The sequence below is a fragment of the Lepidochelys kempii genome, chromosome 4 (assembly GCF_965140285.1).
Source record: "Lepidochelys kempii isolate rLepKem1 chromosome 4, rLepKem1.hap1, whole genome shotgun sequence".
NCBI lineage: Eukaryota > Metazoa > Chordata > Testudines > Cheloniidae > Lepidochelys > Lepidochelys kempii.
In genome coordinates this window covers 1,915,521-1,935,477 of record NC_136383.1, presented here as the reverse complement: position 1 = coordinate 1,935,477, position 19,957 = coordinate 1,915,521, and the positions used below count along the sequence as shown (strand labels likewise).

Here is a 19,957-nt window from a genome sequence, read left to right as displayed (position 1 = left end):
TAGTCAGGAGGAGAGGATGGAAGAGGATAAAGTATGGGCCAGATCAGACGAGAAACATTCACATAAAGAATCTGACACATCAGAAAAGGGCAGACAAATATTTACAAGTTTTTAAAGTGCTTGTACACAAATGCTGTAAGTCTAAGTGATAAGATGGGTGAACTAGAATGCTTTGTGTTAAAGGAGGATATTGATATAATGGGCATCACAGAAACCTGGTGGAGTGACGACAATCAATGGGACACAATCATTCCGGGGTACAAAATATATTGGAAGGACAGAGCAGGTCGTGCCGGCGGGGGGAGAGTGGCATTATATGTGAAAGAAAATGTAGAATCAAATGAAATAAAAATCTTAAATGAATCCACATGTTCCATAGGATCTCTGTGGATAGTAATTCCATGTTCTAATAAGAATATAACAGAATACAGGGATCTATTATTGACCATCTGACCACAACAGTGATAGTGACGATGAAATGCTAAGGGAGATTAGAGAGGCTTTCAGAATAACTCAATAATAGTGGGGGACTTCAATTATCCCCATATTGACTGGGTACATGTCACCTCAGGATGAAATACAGAGACATTATTTCTCGATACTTGAAATGACTGCTTCTTGGAGCAGCTGGTAAAGGAACCCACAGGGGAGAGGCAACTCTCGATCTAGTCCTGAGTGGAGCGTAGGATCTGGTCCAAGAGGTAACTATAACAGGACCACTTGGAAATAGTGACCATAATATAATAACATTTAACATTCCTGTGGTGGGAAGATCACTTCAACAGCCCAACACTGTGGCATTTAATTTCAGAAAGGGGAACTATGCAAAAATGAGGAGGTTAGTTAAACAGAAATTAAAAGATACAGTGACGAGAGTGAAATCCCTGCAAGCTGCATGGATGCTTTTCAAAGACACCATAATAGAGGCTCAACTTAAATGTATACCCCAAATTATAAAACACAGTAAAAGAACTAAGAAAGAGCTACCGTGGCTTAACTACCATGTAAAAGAAGCGGTGAGAGATAAAAAGACATCTTTTAAAAAGTGGAAGTCAAATCCTAGTGAGGTAAATAGAAAGGAGCATAAACATTGCCAAATTAAATTAAAAATGTAACAAGAAAAGCCAAAAAGGAGTTTGAAGAACAGCTAGCCAAAAACTCAAAAGGTAATAACAAAATGTTTAAGTACATCAGAAGCAGGAAACCTGCTAAACAACCAGTGGGGCCCCTGGATGCTCGAGATACAAAAGGAGCACTTAAAGATGATAAAGTCATTGCAGAGAAACTAAATTAATTCTTTGCTTCAGTCTTCACAGCTGAGGATGTTAAGGAGATTCCCAAACCTGAGCCGTCTTTTTGTAGGTGACAAATCTGAGGAATTGTCACAGGTTGAAGCATCACTAGAGGAGGTTTTGTAATTAACTAACAGTAGCAAGTCACTGGGCCCAGCTGGCATTCACCCAAGAGTTCTGAAAGAACTCAAATGTGAAATTGCGGAACTCTTAAGTATGGTTTGTAACCTGTCCTTTAAATCAGCTACTGTACCCAGTGACTGGAAGATAGCTAATGTAACGCCGATATTTAAGAAGAGCTCTAGAGATGATCCCGGCAGTTACAGACCGGTATGTCTAATGTCAGTACCGGGCAAATTAGTTGAAACAATAGTAAAGAATACAATTGTCAGACACATAGAAGAATATAAATTGTTGCGCAAAAGTCAACATGGTTTCTCTAAAGGGAGATCATGTCTTACTAATCTATTAAAGTTCTTTGAGGGGGTCAACAAACATGTGGACAAGGGGGATCCAGTGGACATAGTGTACTTAGATTTCCAGAAAGCCTTTGACAAGGTCCCTCGCCAAAGGCTCTTACGTAAATTAAGTTGTCATGGGATAAGAGGGAAGATCCTTTCATGGACTGAGAACTGGTTAAAAGACAAGGAACAAAGGGTAGGAATAAATGGTAAATTTTCAGAATGGAGAGGGGTGTTCCCCAAGGGTCAGTCCTAGGACCAATCCTATTCAACTTATTCATAAATGATCTGGAGAAAGGGATAAACAGTGAGGTGGCAAAGTTTGCAGATGATACTAAACTGTTCAAGATAGTTAAGACCAAAGCAGACTGTGAAGAACTTCAAAAAGCTCTCACAAAACTAACTGATTGGGCAACAAAATGGCAAATGAAGTTTAATGTGGATAAATGTAAAGTAATGCACACTGGAAAAAATAACCCCAACGATACGTACAATATGATGGGGGCTAATTTAGCTACAACTAATCAGGAGAAAGATCTTGGCGTCATCATGGGTAGTTCTGTGAAGACGTCCACGCAGTGTGCAGCGGCAGTCAAAAAAGCAAATGGGATGTTAGGAATCATTAAAAAAGGGATAGAGAATAAGACTGAGAATATCTTATTGCCCTTATATAAATCCATGGTATGCCCACATCTTGAATACTGCATACAGATGTGGTCCCCTCATCTCAAAAAAGATATACTGGCATTAGAAAAGGTTCAGAAAAGGGCAACTAAAATGATTAGGGGTTTGGAATGGGTCCCATATGAGGAGAGATTAGAGGCTAGGACTTTTCAGCTTGGAAAAGAGGAGTCTAAGGGGGGATATGATTGAGGTCTATAAAATCATGAGTGGTGTGGAGAAAGTGAAGAAGGAAATGTTATTTACTTGTTCTCATAATATAAGAATTAGGGGCCACAAAATGAAATTAATGGGTAGCAGGTTTAAAACAAATAAAAGGAAGTTCTTCTTCACTCCGCGCACAGTCAACCTGTGGAACTCCTTGCCTGAGGAGGTTGTGAAGGCTAGGAGTATAACAGGGTTTAAAAGAGAACTGGATAAATTCATGGAGGTTAAGTCCATTTATGGCTATTAGCCAGGATGGGTAAGGAATGGTGTCCCTAGCCTCTGTTTGTCAGAGGGTGGAGATGGATGGCAGGAGAGAGATCACTTGATCATTACCTGTTAGCTTCACTCCCTCTAGGGCACCTGACATTGGCCACTGTCAGTAGACAGGATACTGGGTTGGATGGACCTTTGGTCTGACCCAGTATGGTCGTTCTTATGTATCTGAAATTCATATGAACCCCAGACCCTTCTTGATGCTGGCATATTCTGAGGTCTGATCTGCAGCTCTCTCTCCTATTGTGCCAAAAGACAAATCAGCCTGGTTGTGCAATCTGAGCTAATTGTGGAGAGAAGCAGAGGCAGTGTGGTTTTTTTATAGGGGTAGAAGATTTTCACAGGAGCGACCTTAAAGGAAAAACAAACACACACACCAATTAAAAGAATGTAGAATAAGAAAATGGGTAAGAAAAATGAAAACAGGCCCTAGATTTCTAGGCTTGTTGGTGGCTGCATGGTCCCTGGGGAGAGGCTAGTCAAAGTGCTTGGCAGTGTGAGGTAGTGAACACCCTGCGGATTGTACTTTGAATCTCAAGGCCTCTATTGGCACCTGCTATTGTACACACTGAAAGCACCTGCCCGGGGCTAGCCAGTGCTGGGCCGAGTGGTTAGCTGTAGTGTACACTTGGGGCATGGCTGGTGTTTGTAGAGTGTTCAGTGAACTTCAGAATGTTTCTTTCTTCTCTTCAAGGCAAAATCCAAGAGATATTCATACTCTGGCCCAGCTCATCTCCGCATACTCCCTCGTAGACCCCGAGAAGGCGAAGGTGTATCCTTTGTGGTGGTGACTGGGCTTGCGGTGGGAAAGGGGTTTTGCTGTCCCTTCGGTTCCCAGAATGTTTTCCTAATGATGTCATGAATGTTTGGAATTTTTGAGCTGCTTCAGGACCCTTCCAACAGGGACATCAGAGAACCTCTGACCCTGGGGAGGAGCGGGAAGGTCATAGTGCAACTCCACATTAAGGGTGGGCTTTTCAAAGGCACCTAAGTGAGTTGAGTGCCTAGCTGCTATTTACTTCTGGTAGGATTTGGGTTCCCTTAGGGCTTTTGAATCGCCCCATGGCCCCCCAAAAGCAATGAGAACTTCAGTCAGTTAACGATGAGCGAACATATCAGTATGATCCAACTTTTTGCTGTGGCGTTTTTGTCCTATAGTGGTAACATGTTGTACTTTCCCACCGAATCGTTTGGTGTAACTCTTATTATAATAACCAATTCTTACCGCACCCCCCATCAGCAGCTTTCAAAGCATGTTACAAAGGACCTCAGGGTCATCACTCCCATTGTACAGATGGGGACACAGGTACCTAGAAGGGAAGTGACTTGTCCAAGGTCACCCAGCAGGCCAGTGGCAAAGCCAGGAACAAAACCCAGGTCTCCTGGGTCTCTGACTGTTGCCCTCTCCACTAATTCACTCTGTGTCTATGGATTGGAGCTGCTGGTTAATCCCCCTGGGACAGAGATGGGGTTTGAGTTGCTGCTGGTGCCTCCCTCCTGGCTCTCTTTGCTGAATGCATTCCTGTTTCCATTCCTGAGCTCCGCCCCTCGACAGCCTTAGCAAACACTTGCCCTCGTCGGACACGATGTCTTTGAAAGTAGACGTGGATGTGCTTGAAAATTCCCCCGGGGCTACGTACGTTCGGAAGAAAGGCGGAAAGCTCACGGGAGAGAACCAGCAGAAAGAACAAGGGTAAAAAGCATCTCTCGCTCGTCATTCTCTTCTGTGGGCTTGGGGTTAGAAAGCACCTGCTGTGTGGATCACCTCAGAGCCACAGGCCTGTTTCTGCAGCCACCCTGCAAATGGTCTGACTAGTCGAAAAGCAGGCTGTCCCTTAGAGTGTCTGTAGGTAACTCCGGGAGGTCCAGAGAGGGACAGCAGTCGTCCCGATCAGCGATGCAAGGACGTGTCCCTATGAGCGATGCAGAGGTGGGCAGCAAGGTCCTTGTGAAGCCAGAGCTGTGCACACCACTAGAGTGAGGCCAAGCATGGTCTGGGGAACATCCCCTCACACAGGGGTTCTTGTGCATTAGCTTGTGGTGCGTTTGCTGGAGGGCTGCAGAATGAAACATTGAGCCGGGGAAATGAGGGTATTCTGGGAGCAGGAGTCAGGGACTCTTACAGACTGATCTGTGGGGGAAGTAACTGGAGATCCACTGCCCCAGGGGATTAGAACTGTTTCTCTGAGACTGGTGTCCTTTCCTCCTTGCCCCCTCACTTCTTTGAAAAAAGACAGTCTTCTTTTCCCTTCCCTGGCTCCATGCTTGTTGGTGCGTTCCAGGGAAGCCACGGCAGCACTATGATCTTGTTTCTTCTCCTCGCCCTTTTAGGCAAGGGGATGTAAAGAAAAAGAAGAGGAAAAAGAAGGGTGAGTTGTGTGTGTTTGCAATATGCCTTTGCTGTCCTGTTAGCCATCAGTTTGGAGCCTCGACCACACCGTATCATCTGTGCATTACCCCTGTCCCTGGTAATGTTCTTTAAACTCCTGTCCAGAAAAGCAGAAGATTGTGAAAATCCCAGGCTGTTCTTTGAGGGTGGGGGGGAACGCCTACAGGAGTTAGGTGCCCAAGTCCCATAGACGCCGAGTGCCTCATTTCCTTGGCAGGGGTGGGGAGGGTTTGGAAATCCCATATATAGAGTTTTAAACCATCTCTTTTAAAGAATAACAGCATGGCTGCTACATGCCCTCCCTCACACCAGGTCACTGTGCTTCCTGTGTGTTACCTGCCTAGTCCTGTGTCTTCAACCTCTTCGCTCCTCAGCTGCTGGGTTCAACATAAAATGTGAAGTGGCCAGGCCTGAGCACCCCTCTATTCCTATTGGCTTCAGTGGGAGTTGAAGGCAGTTTGCATCATACAGGGTTGGGTCCTAAACAAACCATAACCCCTCTGATTTCCATGCCTTTGATTCCTGAGAGTATTTCCCACATCCCTTTTAGAGGGGAAAGCAGCCTGTCAGACTTAGCAGGCGCAGCTGTACCAGCAAGAGGAGCTTCATTTGACCCTGCACACCTTGCGGGCTTAAGCTTTGTAGAGTCACAGATTCTAAGGCCAGAAGGGACTAGCCTGACCCCCTGTATAACACAGGCCAGAGAACTGCCCTGGAATAATTCCCTGAGCAGTTCTTTTAGGACAACATCCCAGATGGAAGGAAGATAGAAGAATTACTCGAGCTTCATATCGATGTGTGTGGGGTTTTCTTCACCATGTCACGTGATCTCCATGTTTTTCTTCTGCTGACTGCTGTGCAGGAAAACTGCCCAAGAACTATGATCCCAAGGTGACCCCGGACCCTGAGCGGTGGCTGCCGATGCGAGAGCGCTCCTATTATCGCGGAAGGAAGAAGGGCAAAAAGAAGGATCAGATTGGAAAGGGAACCCAGGGAGCAACGACAGCTGGCACATCTGAGTTGTGAGTAGGGGTTGCACAGAAGAGTGCTTTGTAATTACACAGTGCCCCAAGTAGCAAACACTCCTTTACTGCTTCACAAACATGGCCCCCAGATCCCACCGAGGCCAGTGAGGCTTATCCTCTGCTTCTGCCAATGCACTGAGCCTGATTTGTTTGCTCTGTAGATTGCTAACTCCCCAGAGCTGGGACTATATCTGTAGCTGTCTTAAACTGAGCATGTCATCCGTGTGTGGCATGAGTCTGGCGTGCGCCTGGCATATGGGGCTGGACCATAATGTACAGAGTATATGCTGACAGAGCTTCATCGGTCATTAAAAATAGTAGTTCTTCAACAGCTTAGGGGTGAATTAGGCAGCACTTCAGGACAGGAAATGAAACATCCTTATCCAATTGCAAGTGTGGGAAAACGTAGGTAGAAAGAATTACATAAGAATATTAGAACGGCCATACTGGGTCATCCAGCCCAGCATCCTGTCTTCTGACAGTGGCCAATGCCAGGTGCCACAGAGGGAATGAAGAGAACAGCTAATCATCAAGTGATCCATCCCCTGTTGCCCATTCCCAGCTTCTGGCAAACACAGGCTAGGGACACCATCCCTGCCCACCCCGAATAATAACCATTGATGGACCTAACCTCCATGAACTTACCTAGTTCTTTTTTGAACCCTGCCTTGGACTTAGCTTAATGGTAGAGCTGCTTCAACTTTTCCAGTAGCCTTTCCTTTGTGGCGCCCCTGGAGTGGAATGAATTCTGTCTCTCTCATCACACTTGTGTGTGTATAATATGAGCCTAGTGTTAAATGGGCAATTCATGGCTAAATCACTTCTTAGTGCAGCTGATTACTTTAGAAAGGATTGAAACTATTAAGCTACTAATAGCGGTAGAAGCAAATGGGAGTTGTAGTTCCTCTTAGCCCGAATGGGACCTGGAGTCACTTGTGAAAAAGGTGGCCATGGCTCTGATTGCAGACTTGTGAGTTGGGACTCACTGCTAAGTGCAGCAGTTACGCAGCTGTCGCCACCTGCAAATCACAGGCTCAGAATCTGTCGACAGGGCGGCGGCTTTAGCAGAATGCAATGGTTATGTTTTTGTTGTTGTGATCTACATCAGTTCTTACTGTTAAACATTTTGAAATGTATCAGTTTAAATTTTCTAAGTGTGATCTGAAGGGTTTCACCTTTTAAAAATTTTTTTTTTTCTATTTGAATGTTCACAGTCGCAGAAAATTAAGGTGGGGGGTGTCAGACAATAACTTTGTAGTGACCCCCGATTCCGGCAGGGACAAGATGCGAGGAAGGCTGAGTTCCTAGCAGGGCAGAGCAGAGACTGAGAGCAGAATTCCTGGCAGGGCAGAGCAGAGACTGGCCAAGACTGAGAGCAGGAGGATGAGCTGGTGGCCGTGGGGCAGGCCACCTCGCTGTGTCCAGCCCCAGGCAGTGCAGGGAACCTCCTGCAGCCCCACTGTTCGTAGATTCATAGAATAGATTAATAGAATATCAGAGTTGGAAGGGACCTCAGGAGGTCATCTAGTCCAACCCCCTGCTCAAAGCAGGACCAATCCCCAATTTTGCCCAGAACCCTAAATGGCCCCCTCAAGGATTGACCTCACAACCCAGGGTTTAGCAGGCCAATGCTCAAACTACTGAGCTATCCCTCCCCACACTGTTATAGCCCTGCTCACTCACTCACTGTCCAGGAGTGTGGGAGCCATCCCTAGGCAAGAGCCATTCAGCAGCAGGGTGGCCTCCCTCCCGGCTGGGGGCTTGTCAGTGTCTTGCAGACCTGGCTGGGTGGTGTTGCTTTGCCCCACCAGAACCCAGCCTTCCCTGCACCTGGGGCCTGCAGGGATGGAATACCCAACAGTATTTATCATCTGGTTGATGCTCCAGAGGAGAGATATGTTGGGGTTTTCAAAAGTGCCTAATGGAGGTGAATGCCCCTTGACTTTCACCTGATTCCCTTGCACCCTTTCACGACCCTAGCCCAGACAGAACGAGGGACCTGGTGCTTTGTCATTAGTGAGCAAACAGGTGATTTATGCTACCTGAGGTTTGGGTGAAAAGGTTCCTTCAGCCCAGAATTTGTCTGTGCAAGCTTGTGCCATTCTTCTGACATAAAATGTTCTGATTTGGAACCAAAGTGTGTGCTGGTTGCGGTTTTTGTGAGCTAGAGCTAGGAGGCAAATCACACTTCCTAAAACTTTCTTGGCTCCTGTCTTCTTCCCTTCCCACTTTTCAGGTGTACCATGTTACATTCATGATGAATTAGAAAGGAGACTGTGTTCTGTTTAGTTTTACGATAAGTGAGCTCAGCTCCTACAGACCCTTCAGAGCTCCTAAGCATGAATTCTGGGCTAAAGTGAGGTTCTGTTTGCATTGAACTCAGTAAGAATTGTGCACTGGATAGGAGCTCATTGCTGCCACTTGCAGGGTCAGGCGGGGAGGAGCTGAGTTGTGGCAGGGGGAGCCCTGGTGCAAACAAACCTCCCTGTAACAGTGCAGGCAAGAGAAGAGCAGGAGCCTGGCTTCTGTCGGGTTTGCTTGTCTGCATTCCCTGAGCGTGAGCTTTCTACTTTGTGTCTGAATAATTTAACCATAACCTAGACAGTGTGGTCACTTCAGTTCTTCTTAGAGTGCTTGCTCATATCAATTCCAGTTGGTGTGTGTGCACGCACCGCGTGCATGGCTCTCGGAAACTTTTCCCTAGCAGCTACCTGTCGGGCCGGCTGTGGAGTGGCGCCGGTATGGAGCTCTATATACGACCCTGCCTGCCCATCCCCCCTGCAGTTCCTTCTTACCGCCAGTGACAGTTGTTGGAACAGTGGTCTCTTGCTTGCAAGTGTCCCACTAATCCCTAGCTCTTCTGCTAATCTCTGTATATAGTTACCCATTGTTAGTTAATAGTTCTTAGTTAGTTGTTAATTGTTAATTGTAGTCTCACTGCTTAGCAGTTGAGGGGTCTCCCCCTCCAACTCGTGCCCCGCAGGACCTCAGGGCATGCCATCTTAAGGTTTCAAACCCTGTAGTTCCTGTGCTAAACCTAAGCCCACGAGTGACCCCCATGACTACTGCCTCTGGTGTCTGGGAGAAGGCCATCAGTCAGACAAGTGCAAGATCTGCAAGGCTTTCAAGCCTTGCACCGGGAAAGAGAGGGACATTCGCCTAAAACAACTTCTGATGGAGTCAGCCCTCTGTCCGCAGCAGGACCCGGCCCCGAGCGCCTCGGTGCGGAGCGATCCTCCTGCGGTGCCTTCTGCAGTGCCGTGGAAGGACTCTGCATGCCAGCCCGGGAGCTGCCAGTCCCCCAGGCCCCAGAAGCGCTCTCCCCGGCACCGTTCTCCTTCACCGGATGCTCGTAAGAAACAGGCCAAGGGGAAGTCCCCCCAGCAGCTTGCTATGGCTACTGCACCCCCGGAAGGGGACTGTGAAGGGGACGGTCCTATGACTGACAGACCCTTGGGCTGCACACAATCCTCGCGGGCCCCTGTCTCCCCAGGAAGCCCTGCTCTCCTGGACTCACCGCGGCTGCATGTGGGGGAAGTTGGGTTGCCTTCCACCCTAGACTCCTTCGAAGCTGCTAGGGGGCTCATTGAGATGACGGCATCTAAGTCTCCCACTGTGAGGGATAAGCCTCCACTCCCTCGAGGTACGGCACCATCTAGAGGCAAGCCTGTCATGTTTGGCCAGTCTGCCCCTGACCTGGATCTCTGCACCGCTCCAAGTCCCGGCGCTGCTCTGAGTCCCAGCACTGGTCTGGCAGCCGTGACCCTTGGAGCCGCTCTCACTCAAGGTGGTCATTGGCGGACAAGTCGGGGTCCCACTCGAGGTCCAGGTCCCATTCTGTGACCTCGTGGCACCGTTCTGAGCGCTGGCCTCAGCCTGCACGCTGTTCACCTTCCAGGTGTTGCTCAATGGACAGCACCGCTCCCTGCTCGCGGCACTGCTCCACGCCGCGGCATCTCTCCCCGCTTCGTCACTATCCTCGATCGTGGCACCGCTCCCTGCCTCGACGCGGCTCTGTGTCGCAGCACTGCTTTACTTCATACCACCGCTCCACGCCCCGGCACCGCTCCTCACAGCGGTACTGCTCTGCACCGTGGCACCGATTGACATCAAGGCCCCACTACACTTCATGGGATGCATCCCACCTGTCGGAGGAGGATGTTTCTTCGGTGCTATCTTGCACCATTCCCCCTTGGCCATCCCACTGAAGGTCACCCTTCCTCCGCTCAGGCGGGGCATCAGAGGTGCCCAGGTCGGGGCCGGGGAGCCTAAGGCAGGACGCTTCAGCGCCCCAGTGGCAGCCTCAGTGGCAGTTTTGGACCGCTTGGGCATGCCATTAGGCCCAGGGTGCCCCTCCTGATATCGCACCGCCTCCCCATTCGGGATCTCGCCTCCCAGAGGCAACCCTCAGCCGCCTACGCCTGGACCCTCCACAAAACTCACACCAAGCTCCACGTTCACCCATTGAAGCTACGCCTGGTGCTCGTGAGGATCCGGTCCCTAAGGACCAAGAGGCCACCACGGAACTGATCCTACTGGTGGCTTCCTCCTCATCGTCCCCTGATGAGGTGGTGGCAGGCACCTCAATGTCTGGGCCGCCACCCAGGGATTACAGGGCCCTGCAGGAACTCCTCCGACGAGTAGCCCTGAATATGAACCTCCAGGTGGAGGAAGTGGTCAAACAGGAGCACCCTATGGTGGACATCCTGGCACCAGAGGGCCCTCTAGGGTGGCCTTACCCATTATAAAAACTATTCAATCCAATGCCAAACCCATTTGGCAAACGCCTGCCTCCGTTCCCCCTGTGGCCAATGGGGCTGAACGTAAATACTTTGTTCCCACTAAGGGATATGAGTGTCTCTTCACCCACCCTCCCCCATGCTCTCTCATGGTGGAGGCGGTGAATGAAAAAGAGAGACAAGGTCAGCAGGCCCTCGCACCCAAATCAAGGGAGGCTAAACGGCTTGATCTGTTTGGAAGGAAAATTTATTCCACAGGGGGTCTCTCTCTCAGGATCACAAATCAACTCGTGGTCCTGAGTAGATACAACTATAACTCATGGTCCTCAATCTTAAAGTTTAAAGAGCACCTTCCCTCTGAATTGAGAGTGGAGTTGGGGGTCATCACCGAGGAGAGTAAAGCTGTTGCCCGGACTTCCCTCCAAGGCTCCTTTGATGCCTCGGACTCTGGCGTCTGGGGTTCCGATGAGGCGCAGTGCCTGGCTCCAGTCCTCTGGCCTTCCCCCGGAGGTCCAGCAGACCATACAGGACCTTCCCTTTGATGGCCAGGGCCTATTTGCTGAGCAAACAAATTCCAGATTGCGTTGCCCAAAGGACTCCCGGAACACAATAAAGTCCCTCAGCATGCACACTCTGGTGACCCAAAGGAAGCCCTTTAAATTGCAGACCATCCAGCAGTGGTCTTTTCCCCCTAGGCCCAGACAGGACTTCTCTCATAGGAGAAGTAGATACAATCGACGCAAGCTATCGCTTCGTCCTCCTGGGCAGGGCCGGGGCAATCCAAACCCCCTTTGGGCCCTAAGCGCCCCTTTTAAAGGTGCAAACAAGGATGGATTACCAGTCCACAACCCCTCCTTTCCTGAACCGTCCTATCCTGCTTTTACCGTGCATGGTCCCTTATTACGTTGGACCGACAGGTGCTCCACACGGTAGAGGCGGGATATTCTATCCAATTCCGTTCCTCCCCACCCTCCCATCCCCCTTGCCTGTCCCTCTTCAGGGACCCGTCCCATGAGCAGCTTCTCGTCCAGGAGGTCCAGGCTCTCCTTGCTCTAGGAGTGGTGGAGAAGGTCCCTCGGGAGCTTAAAGGCAAGGGTTTCTTCTCCTGATATTTCCTCAATCCCCAAAGCGAAGCGGGGCCTCAGGCCCATTCTGGACCTGTGGGAGCTCAACAAGTTCATAGTCAGCTTGAAGTTCCTATGCACAATCATTCCTTCCCTAGACCTGGGAGACTGGTACGCCACCCTCTATATGAGGGACGCTTATTTCCACATATCCATCACACCGGCTCACAGATGGTTCGTAGTGAACAAGGTGCATTACCAGTTCATGGCCTTCCCATTTGAGCTTTGCACAGTGCCTCACGTCTTCACCAAGTGCATAGCAGTTGTAGCAGCTTTGCTCCGCCGCCACCATGTGCATATCTACCCTTACCTGGACACTGGCTCCTCTGGGGCTGCTCCCGCCAGCAGGTGGAATCGCAGGTGCAGATAGTCAGGGACACGTTCAAACATTTAGGTATCATTCTCAGCGTCAACAAATCAGTGCTCACTCCAACTCAGAGGATAGAATTCATCGGGGCCGTTCTGGATGTGTCTCAAGCGAGAGCATTCCTGCCAGAGACTCATCACCTGTTCCTCTCGCAGATAATCGACAACCTTTGCAACTTCCCTACCACCACGGCGAGGCAGTGTCTCCGGCTGTTAGGCCATATGGCATCCTGCGCTTATGTGGTTCAACACGCCAGGTTACGACTCAGACCCTTGTAAACGTGGCTCACCTCTGTGTACCGCGCAGGCCGCGACAGTCCTGACATGGTGCTGACCATCCCTCAGCACACCCTCGATTCCCTCCGGTGGTGGCTGAATCCCTGCTTGGTAGTCGCCGGGGTTCCTTTTCACCCACCCCAACCCACCTTGACTTTAGTCACAAATGCGTCCGTGTTGGGCTGGGGAGCACATCTGGGAAGCCTGACAGCTCAGGGCTTATGGCAAGTAGAGGAACTGGCTCTACACATCAACATCAAAGAACTCAGGGTGATCCGTCTCGCCTGCCAAGCTTTTCTGACTGACTTGCAGGTCCACTGCATAGCGGTACTGATGGACAACACCACGGCCATGTTCTATATAAACAGGTTCAGTCACTGATATGGCTACCTCTCACTCCCGACCTCATTACACAGGACCACGGTTGCCTCCTTCACCCAGACCTTCAGTCTCTCCATCCAGCTTTCTTTCCCAAGGTGGTGTCCCGTTTCCATATCAGCCAGGACATTTTCCTGCCAGTCTTCTATCCAAAACCTCACAACAGCCCTTAAGAGCAACAGCTACACTCGCTGGATGTTAGGAGGGTGCTCCCATTCTATATCGATCTCACAAAGCCGTTCCAAAAGACAACCCAGTTGTTTGTTATTATAGCAGAGTGGATGAAGGGTTTGCTAGTCTCTTCCCAGCGGATCTCTTCCTGGATCACAGCTTGTATCCGCACTTGTTATGACTTGGCAAAGATTCCATCACTGCTCAGTCCACGAGGGCGCAGGCCTTGTAGACGGCCTTTCTAGCCCAAGTACCTCTCCAGAAAATGTGCAGGGCTGGGATGTAGTCTTCAGTGCTTACTTTCATGCACTATGCCATCGTCCACCGATCTAGGGATGATGCGGCCTTCGACAGAGCAGTACTTTGGTCGGCAATACCTTGACTCCGACCCCACCTCCTAGGTAAGGGTTGGGAGTCACCTAACTGGAATTAATATGAGCAAGCACTCGAAGAAGAAAAAACAGTTACTCATCTTTGTAACTGTTGTTCTTTGAGATGTGTTCATAGAATCATAGAATATCAGGGTTGGAAGGGACCTCAGGAGGTCATCTAGTCCAACCCCCTGCTCAAAAGCAGGACCCATCCCCAATTAAATCATCCCAGCCAGGGCTTTGTTGTTTGTGTTGCTCATATCTATTCCATTCCCCCTCACCTTCCCCTCTGTCAGAGTAGCTGGCAAGAAGGAACTGAAGCAGGGGTCGGGCCGGCAGGGTCGTATATAGAGCTCCATGCCGGCGCCACTCCAGGGGGCTCCACAGCCGGCCCGACAGGTAGCTGCTAGGGAAAAGTTTCTGACAGCTGTGCACGCGCTGTGCGCACACACCTAACTGGGGTAGATATGAGCAACACATTTCGAAGAACAACAGTTACAAAAAGGGTAAGATAACCATTTTTTGTTGGGCTGTAATTCCACAGCTTTAAAGGCAAGTCCCATGGCATAAGGCCAATTGCTTGTTTATCTGTTTTGGAGCCTAAATCAGTTTCCCTTTGATTTCTGTTTTGGGAAGGAAAGGGAAAATGTTCCTCTAAGTCCCCTGGCTCTGGGAGGCGCTCCTAACCCGGCGGTGTTCCCTGTCTCCCTGCAGGGATGCCAGTAAGACAGCAAGCAGCCCGCCTACCTCCCCACGGCCTGGCAGTACCACAGCCACGTCTTCCGCAGCCACGAGTAACATGATACCCCCTCGGCACCAGAAACCTGCTGGCGCTGCAGCAACCAAGAAGAAGCAGCAGCAGAAGAAGAAGAAAGGAGGCAAGGGAGGCTGGTAACGAGAGCAGCTGCTGAGCTGGCTGTGTGAGGGCCTGGAGCTCTCTGCTGTAAAGTGCTGAGAACAGAATAAAGGTCAGAGTAAGAAGCAGCACAAAGTCACGGCTTCCTTCACGCTGTCTTGAAAAGGTTCCTCCTGGGCTTCGTTTCCTCTGCAGTGGGAAGGGAAGGGAAGCTTTTCCTCCTCCCATTCCCGCTCCCTTTCCTAACCCGCTGCCCGATGTTTCCCTCCATTGTTTTGATTTTTTTTGGGGTGGGGGGGGGAAGAATCATGGTTCATTTGCTTACCGAGTCAGACCATTGTCCCTCCCTGGTGTGCCCGTGGCCCCCTGCAGCATTACACAAACACAAGGTATTTCCCCAGTCCTGCTTACAGCAGAGAATCAGCTGGAGTGATGAGTCTTGACAAACATGCCACATTACTGGCCTCCCCACGGGCCTTTGCTGTCTCTCTGGGCTGCCTAGCAAAGGCCCTCACCTAGGTGACAGGAGGGCAGACATTGGACACAGAGCCTGTGGGGTGCTGTCTGGAGGTGGCTGTGCATCTCAGAAGGGACAGTTCACTATCACTTCATTTTGTGGCTTGAACTCTGGAGAGCCACATTCTTAAATGTGTCAATTAAGAACAATCTGAGGTTGCATGGAGCTTCCCAGGGCAAGGTACAGGCGACCTGTGACACCTTGGCACTGTCTGGAGGCTTTGATTTCGTCTAGCCAAACGCAGTGTGTGAGAATGCTGCTTTGTTAGTGGACAACACTGGCCTTTGGGAGCGTGCTGTGGGGGAGCAGCCCACGTTCTGGGTTCCGTGAGGAACAAATCCTTCTGGAATGAGGCAGAGCATTGGAAATGGCACACTTCTCCTCTGGGGCCGGCGTGCTGGGTGCTGAGCTCTCTGAGCATCTGCTCTGTGGTGTCTGGCATTCAGTACTTTGTTTTCAGGATCTGGCCATGCCCAAGGGACACAACCAGATTTCAGCCTTCACATATATTATGACCTGTTTGGGTGCGATCTTCAGGGGTTTAGGAATATTTTCCAAAAGTCTTTGCTGCAGCAAGATGATGTAGACAATGCCTCATGCCCTGCTTCTCCTCACAAAGGATGTTCATGCTGTCTTACTGATGCACACTCCTGTGCCAGCCCTAAAGCCCCTGAATCATAAGGTGGTGTCTGGGGTTTTATACCGATATTTGTAGGGATAGTGTACTAACGGGGGCACCAGTCACACTCAGCTCCGTGCGAAGAAATGAGCATAGGAGCTGGCTCTTGGAGGCCCCTGGGCTGGTTAGGCTTTCTCCGAACTGCTCTGATGGTACCTCTTCAAGGATGGGAGTCTTGCTTCCTCCACCCTTTGGTAGCCGCTAACTCTAAATGATTGAAATAACCAAGCCTTCCAATGCCAGACTGCCTTACCAGACAGCACGCTGTACATAGACTGGTGCACAAGAGTCACTGGGACTGCGGGCTGCAGTTCAGATGGCCAGGCTCGCTAAGCTGGGATGGATTTATTGCATGGCACAGGAACAGTATTTCTTACTGAGCAGAAATTCCTGGAGCCCTTCAGACAAAAACCATAAGCAGAGGAACATCCGTACTTGCATTTCCAGCTACCAGCATGTCAGACACACTGCTTTTCAGTCTCAGTCTCAACTCTTGCACCATCTTATCATCTTAGCACTGTAGGGATGCATGTCTCCTGTGTTAAAGTGCGGGGGGCAGTTGCTTGGCAATTGCTAGCAGGTAGCAACAATCACGGTAGAAAAGGAAGTGTGTGTGGACTGGAAGGAATTCTCTAGCAGCAGCTGGCTCCAAAACCAAGTTACAGTGAGTATTGTGCTTTGGATGGCAGGCAGATCAGGCACAAAAACACATTTTTGTGCTACTGTTTTGTATAGCACAATGGAATGGGCTGAGAACGGGGTAATTGAACAAAACACAATTATTTTTCACAGAAAGAACCTGAATGCAGTGTTAGAAATCACTTTGTCTATCACATGTATGGTCTCTAACTAGAACTCTGAAGAGTAAATCATAACACATAAAGCAGCTTTCACTCTGGCCACAACAACTGTGAATTCATCTTTCGAGTGTATATATTTAGATGTTTGCAGTCTAGTTTGGAGAACTCTACATTCTTAATCATCATGGCCAAAACTGTCAAATGTGAAGACTGGAAGTTCAGACACCACAATAAAAAATGGATTGATTTTTTGCTGAGCAATCCCAGCTCCTGTTGACTTCAACTATAGAGGCATGACCAGTGTTTCCATCTTTCTAATACACTCTTGGACAGTATGTACTGATTGGGTTGGTGCCAGGATCTGTAGTGGCTGTATACAGAATATGATGGCTGCCGAAGGGAGGAGGAAGGGGAGGGGGGAGAGCTGTTTTCACTCCTCTTCCAATCACAGTTGCTTCTCCTTTAACTGTAAAGCCCTTCAGAAAATGCTGGTGTTCATACGGTATCGTTTATTTCTCTCTCTCCTCCAAACCCCACCCCCCACCCCCTGTGCCAGCCAAATGTAGTCGTACTAAGCTCTATATTAAAGCTAGAGGGAGGTTTAATACATTCTTTTGAGTGGAAGTTTGCAGTTGGACTATGTAAATAGATCAGTTTCTGTGTAATCCCCCTGGCAATTTCCTCCATGCTCCTCTTGCTTTTGTTTTGGTAAATGTTGCAAAATAATTTTTCAAGGAAATTGGGAAGGGAAGAGGTAGGTAGAGGGGAAGAGAGTGCTGGCTCGGACTGAGGCATTTCGAACTTGGGTGGAAATTGCACTAGTAAAGGGGTAGGTGGACAAAGTTTGGCACAGACTACAGGCTTTGTAAAAACAGTCTTTTAGAGACTTGTAAGACTAAACGCAATACTGTCAATGGAAACAAACATTGCCCTGCAGAATCTGCTTCCCAGCCTTTATAGCAGTAGTTCTCAACTTGCGGGCCACTTGCGGCTCACTCAGCACACAGCTTTGGCCCATTTGACATCCTCGGGGCCTAGAGATAGTATAATGTTTGGCTGCGGCTCACATAACACAGAAAGCTGCAGATGCGGCCCACAATGGTAAATAGGTTGAGAACCACTGCTTTATGCACTACCCAGCATGAGAATTGAAACTGACTAAACACTGACTAGTCTGTTTCATCATCACAGTGACCATAAATGTGGAAAGTGAACAGTATAACCCAGGAAAATTAAATTTGATTTTTAAAAATCTTTGTTTTAATCCTCTTCCACTAAGTATGGTTAATAAGCAAGATCATGAGTTGAAAAACTGTTTGTGTTCCCTTTAAATTCCAATGCATAGTGCAAATAAAATACCTCCAGGCTGTGAACTTCAAGTCGCAAAAGAGCTCCAGTATGGACTGAATGGGAGGTACTGGATCTGATCACTTTATGGGGAGATGAATCAGTGCTATTAGATCTCCGTTCCAAAAGACAAAATGCCAAAATATTTGAAAAAATCTCCAAGGGCATGAAGGACAGAGGCTGTCACAGGGACCCGCAGCAGTGCCACGTGAAACTAAAGGAGCTGAGGCAAGCCTACCAAAAAACCCAAGAGGCAAACACCCACTCGGGATCAGAGCCCCAGACATGCCGCTTCTATGATGAGCTGCATGCAATTCTAGGGGGTACCCCTACAACTACTCCACACCTGTACATGGACTCCTGCAAAGGAGTCTCACGCAACAGGGATGAGGATTTGGGGGATGAGGAAGATAGCACACACCAGGCAAGCAGAGAAACCGTTCTCCCCGACAACCAGGAACTGTTTATCACTCTGGAGACAATACCCTCCCAACCCGGGCCCCTGGACCTTGAAGGCAGAGATGGCACCTCTGGTGAGTGTACCTTTTGTAAATATAATACAGGGTTTAAAGGCGTGTTTAATGATTAATTTGCCCTGAAGACTTGGGATGCATTCGCGGCCAGTACAGCTACTAGAAAAGTCTATTAATGTGTCTGGGGATGGAGCAGAAATCCTCCAGGGACATCTTAATGAAGCTGTCCTGTAGGTACTCCCAAAGCCTTTGCAAAAGGTTTCTGGAGAGGGCAGCCTTATTGCGTCCTCCATGGTAGGACACTACCACGGCAGGCCAGTAGCACGTAGTCTGGAATCATTGCATAAGAAAGCATGGCAGCGTGTGGTCCTGGTGTTTGCTGGCACTCAAGCAACATCCGTTATTTATTTCTCTCTGTTATCCTCAGGAGAGTGATATCATTCATGGTCACCTGGTTGAAATAGGGGAATTTTATTAAGGGGACATCAGAGGTGGCCGTTCCTGCTGGGCTGTTTGCCTTGGCTGAAAATAAATCCTCCCCACTGTTAGCCATGTGGTGGGGGGAGGGGTGACGTGATCATCCCAGAGAATTGGGTGTGGGGGGAGTTTAGTTGGGTTTGTGCTGCACGTTAACCCAAAAACTTCAGCCCCTCCTTTTAAATGGCCAGTGCGTGTTTTTTTCAATTTTAATCTCCCTTTTTTTCTCCCGCAGCTGCAAATGTTTCAATGCTGTGACTAGCATCTCCGTCCCAGAGGGTAACACAGATTAGAAGATGAAAAAACGCACTCGTGATGAAATGCTCTCTGAGCTCATGGAGTCCTCCCGCACTGAAAGAGCCCAGCACAATGCGTGGAGGGAGAAAATGGCAGAGTCCAGGAAAGCACAAAATGAACGTGAGGAGAGGAGGGACGAGCGAGAGGAGAGGTGGTATCAGTGTGATGAAAGGAGGCAGGATGCAATGCTGAGGCTACTGGAGGATCAAACCAATATTCCGGCGTATGGTTGAGGTGCAGGAAAGGCACAGACCGCCACTGCAGCCCCTGTGTAACCAACTACGCTCCTCCCCAATTTCCATAGCCTCCTCACCCAGACGCCCAAGAATGCGGGGGGAGGGGGAACCTCCAGGCACCCAACCACTCCACCCCAGAGGACTGCCCAATCAACAGAAAGCTGGCATTCAATAAGTTTTGAAGTGCAGTGTGGCCTTGTCCTTCCCTCCTCCCCTCCTCTCCACCCCACCCGGTGCTTCCCTCCTCCCCCACCCCTCCCAGGCTACCTTGGCAGCTGTCCCCCTATTTGTGTGATGAATTAATAAAGAATGCATGCATTTGAAACAACAATGACTTTATTGCCTCTGCAAGTGGTGATCAAAGGGGGGAGGGGAAGGGAGGGCGGTTGGCATACAGGGAAGTAGAATGAACAAAGGGGTGGGGGGTTTCATCAAGGAGAAACAAACAGAACTGTCACACCGTAGCCTGATCAGCCATGAAACTGGTTTTCAAAGCTTCTCTGATGTGCAGCATACCCTGCT

At 49.3% G+C, this 19,957-nt stretch overlaps 1 protein-coding gene across 1 annotated transcript in view; it reads left to right on the top strand.

Annotated features, from left to right (window-relative positions):
• Window positions 1-19,274, top strand: part of SRP72 (signal recognition particle 72) — a 50,636-nt gene extending 31,362 nt beyond the window's left edge. The window contains exons 15-20 of the mRNA XM_073340189.2: window positions 3,609-3,686; window positions 4,470-4,607; window positions 5,246-5,283; window positions 6,166-6,325; window positions 14,468-18,485; window positions 19,138-19,274. Of these exons, the coding sequence (XP_073196290.1) occupies window positions 3,609-3,686; window positions 4,470-4,607; window positions 5,246-5,283; window positions 6,166-6,325; window positions 14,468-14,648 (595 nt within the window). The 3' untranslated portion in view covers window positions 14,649-18,485; window positions 19,138-19,274. The remainder of the gene's footprint in view (window positions 1-3,608; window positions 3,687-4,469; window positions 4,608-5,245; window positions 5,284-6,165; window positions 6,326-14,467; window positions 18,486-19,137) is intronic.
• Window positions 19,275-19,957: the final 683 nt, after the last annotated feature.